We start from the raw sequence: 4,327 nt of genomic DNA, 5'->3' as shown, positions 1-4,327 counted from the left end.
TTACTGTCTGTTTGAGTGGACAGCTCAACCCGAGATAAGTGCAAGAAGTGAAGCTAGCGGCTGACCAAGTGGCTAGTAGTCCGCTGTTCCGAAAATAGACTTCCATTCATCGTAATGGCGTGGTTTCTCATTTTTTCTAAAGACCCCGCTATTCTGAAAAGGCTATTGTGGTACCCCTGACCCTAACCCCTAACCCTAACCATATTGGGAAGTAAGACCGCGTTCAGACTGCAGGCGAATCTGATTCAAATCAGATTTAGTCTCAAATCAGATTTTTAGGGCTGACTGTCCACACTGTTTTTAGCAAGTGTCCAAATCGGATTTCGCTCTGTTCAGACTGGGCCACATTCATTGACCGATCTGACAGGTTGCTGTAGCAACGACGTCGGAGCGGAGGCGTCATCCAGCGCGTGTATTGTGTGACGTCATATAATTGCGACAGCGAAAAGAAAAACAACAACAAACAAGATGGAGGCAGGTCACATCAGTATATTGGCCTTATCACTGTCAAGTAGGGGTGCAGAACATCTCAGACGCACCAGACATCTTCAACGCCGGAGGAGGCTAGTAGGGTCATATACAGCAATGCTTCGTGCTGCACTCACTGCAGGCGTTACTGTGCAGCGACAAGTGTGGTGCCACCCGAAGAGCTACGACTGGTGGGAAAATGTAGTCCTTGGCAGTTTTGACGATGACCAATGGCTTGCTAATTTCAGAATGTGCCGAGCAACGTTTGATATGCTGACTGATCGCCTACGACCAAGGCTCACACGTCTGGACACGCACCTCAGGCAGGCAATAGCGGTGGATAAACGTGTTGCAGTTACACTGTGGTGGTTAGCCACAGGGTCAGGGTACCGCACCGTTGCGCACCTTTTTGGCATCGGTAAGGCAACGGTGTGCGTGGTTGTCGGTGAGACGTGTACCGCCTTGACTGCTCTGCAAAAAGAGTACATCAAGATTCCTGTGGGCGATCACCTGCAGCGCATCGTCCGGGGCTTCCAAACGCGATGGGGCTACCCTCGCTGCGGGGGATGCATTGATGGGACGCACATCCCGGTGATAGCACCCCAACACAACCACACCGAATACTTCAACAGAAAAGGATGGCATTCAGTTATCCTACAAGCGGTGTGTGATCATCAGTCCAGGTAACAGTTATTGTTTTTACTACTACTGAGCAATAGGATGCTAATCTGGAAAAAATGTCATGTTTATAGCCACGTTTGAAGTAGGTCCCTGCTCATCACTGTGGGCACGTCAACGCTGCAAAAACTCAAAATCTTAAGAAGAATATTTGTCTCATAACATCTGTCAATGTAGTGGGGGGGTCTACATATTTCAAGAGAAAATGTGCTTGAAACAACAAGTGAAAATTGTCTAAAAACCGGTTACTTTTTAGGTGATGAATCTTATTTTAAGCGTAATTACATTTGTTTGGACTAGAAATAAGACATTTTGACTAGAAATAAGACAAATATCCTTGGTTTGATTTTGAGTCTTTGCAGTGAAAACAGCCTAATGAAGCATTTGAAATGGTAGCCTATTACTGTCATTAATATCCATCTGTAGTATGCAGCATAATATATAAATTAAAGTTATTATTATTATTACTATTTTTATAACTATATCTTTCTCTATCCATGGTATGTTATCATTGCCACAGGTTAACAAACATCAATGTGGGATATCCAGGGAGTGTTCACGACTGCAGGGTGTTCCCACAAGTAAGTGTTAATGCTGCTTCTTGGTAAACATCATTTATGTGGATCAGTCACAGTAGACATCAATTTCCATATTGTTCTATCACCTTAGGACACCGAAGTCATTTGTGGCACAGCAGTGCCCATCATGCTCCTCGGTGATTCAGCCTATCCTCTGCGTAGCTGGATCATGAAGGGATACCCAGAGGGTGGGCTGTCAGAGGACCAACGCCACTTCAACTATAGGCTGAGCAGAGCCAGAATGACGATTGAGTGTTCATTTGGAAGAGTTAAGAGCAGATGGCGGTGCTTGAGCAAGCAGCTGGATGTGGACATCATGAATGTGCCTTATGTCATCACAGGTACCTACTGATAACTTACTGTGTATGTCATTCTTTTCTTTAGTCTTTCTTATTATTAGCATATAGGAGCCAGCAATAACTGTTTAGTGCACAGTGCCTCTTTTGACATACATGTGACAAATAAATGTGAAACCTTATGAAATAAAAACCAAGGAGGTCTTGCTGTTTGTGAAAAATACAGACAACTAAGGAAAAAAAATACTGAGGCAGTCCTGTCTCCATGTAAAAGAATATAACGTAAATGTATTCAGAGCAAGGCAGCAAGACAGACCTACACATATCAACCAAAGTCTTCTTCAGGGTCTGACAAACACATCAATCTAAATTAAATACAGGCGAGGTTAGCATACTGTTTGACACAAATACGTAAACAACACAGGGCGCTGAAGCTGCAGGTCATGTGGATGTGTCAAACAAACAAAGTGCATCTCAGAGAGCATGTAAACATATGAGAAAAAAACAAACTAACAACCTCCACATCGTTAAAGTCTAATAATAATGTCACTTTACCTTTACAGCTTGCTGTGTTCTACACAACGTGTGTGAAGTCCAAGGGGATGTTTGTGAAGACCAGGATGTCTTTGAGGACAACCAGGAGGATGCACTAGAACCAGAACCAATGACAGAGTCCACTGACAATGCTGAGAACCTCGTCGGGCCACAGAGAGTGAGGGAAGCACTTACACGCCATTTCCGTGAAGTGTCTAACTAGGGTTACTTTATGAGGACTTCAGACACCTTGCCGTCAGTTCTCTAAATATGTACCTGCATTATTTTCACCTTTACAAATACCCACTTGAGAGGAAAAGAGGAACGGACTAGCTTTTCTTTTTTTTTTTTTACTTTGTCTTCATTAAAGTGCAACTTGAACATTAAAAGTGCATTCACAGTTAACTTCCCTGTTGTTCAGTGGCAGTGAAAAACCTTTTTTTCTGTAAACAAAATGTGACATTTATGTAATAAAACTTAAAACTGAATACTTGAATACATTTTTTGTATTATTGAACAAGTTTGCATTCCTAAAACTGTTTGCTTCACTTTAAAGCTTCAACTGAAAAATCAGAAACTGCCTAGTTGTTTGGCTGACCTATGTTTGGCTGTCATGAGGTAAAGTAAGTTGGTCGTCTAGGAGGTCTTGCAAATAAGATGTTTGAGATAGGGTATGTAGAGGCTGAGGCATCCTTGGCAGATATGTGTGCTGCTGGGTGCGAGACCCCTGTTGATAAGGTGGCAATACTGGCTGGAACTCTGGTGGTTGGTGTGATGCTCCTGGGAGAAAGGAAGAGTGGTGGCTGGGAGGAACTGGGGGACAACGCTGTGATTGTCCATCCTTGATGAGCTGGCCAAGAAAGGTCATCATCGCCATTTCATGTTGGTGCTGTGCGGCCTGCATCTGGAGTAACACATGATTGTCCTTTTCCAGCACCTCACCCATTTTTTTTGCGAAAACATCCAAAGCTGCCTCCATCTTGTTTTTTCGCTTACGGCTTGTTGTGGTCCCTGAAAAGTATATAGATGTTATAGACCATTTTTTCTTCTTTTTTTAACCCCTTCTATTGTCTGTCTGTCTGTCTGTCTACCCCTTCAAGTGTTGGTTAGTTATGAACATAAATCCATGGTTTGTGAACCTACAGTACTGTAACTACTAAGCAGGTTGTACTTTAAGTTAATGAAATATCTCGAGTGCAGCATATTATGTCATGAAGGTAATCATAACCCACAACCCCAACATTAATGACATATGCTGCTTTCAGCAGATATTTCAATCACTCAAAATCAAAGTTGCAACTACTAGACTATCATAAATTGTCACTTGATAATTAAACAATAGCTAGTAATTGATCTGATGCATCATAACATGTTTATGAATATGACTTACCACGTTCTGAAGTAGTTCCAGAGGAGTTTCCACTTCCAGGGGCGATGGAGGGAGTTCCAGAGTGGGTTGAGAAGTGTCCAGAAGAAGTTCCACTCCCCGAGGAAGCTGGAGTTGGACTTCTGATGCTTGAAACTGATGTATCAGTAGACTCAGAATGTGTGGGCTCATCTAGGAAAATATGGATAGATACCAAGTTTGAGTTCAAGCAGTTAAGTTACCAAGTGAAATGGGTGGCTTTAACAATTGTATTAGCTAATAGTTGTAACATAACATTATGATAGCAGTAACATGACGCTGAAGTTATCTTCCAGCTTCCATCAGGAATGTCAAACCAGGACTGGATTACAAAGGAGACTCCATAGTTTCATAAAAACACACTTTCA

The 4,327-nt window shown here is 42.5% G+C and overlaps 1 protein-coding gene across 1 annotated transcript; it reads left to right on the top strand.

The window, feature by feature from the left end:
* Positions 1-585: 585 nt before the first annotated feature.
* LOC311267747 (putative nuclease HARBI1) lies at positions 586-4,067 on the top strand (the record flags this gene model as incomplete). The annotated part of the gene is made up of 5 exons (XM_084370978.1): positions 586-1,151; positions 1,667-1,727; positions 1,816-2,065; positions 2,584-2,732; positions 3,960-4,067. The coding sequence occupies 5 exons, from the start codon at positions 586-588 to the stop codon at positions 4,065-4,067; spliced, it is 1,134 nt and encodes a 377-aa protein (XP_084227104.1).
* Positions 4,068-4,327: the final 260 nt, after the last annotated feature.

This window comes from Pagrus pagrus, assembly GCF_965226575.1.
Source record: "Pagrus pagrus genome assembly, chromosome: 13".
In the NCBI taxonomy this organism is placed as follows: domain Eukaryota; kingdom Metazoa; phylum Chordata; class Actinopteri; order Spariformes; family Sparidae; genus Pagrus; species Pagrus pagrus.
The sequence above is the reverse complement of the archived record's forward strand: the minus strand, read 5'-3'. Positions and strand labels throughout refer to the sequence as shown.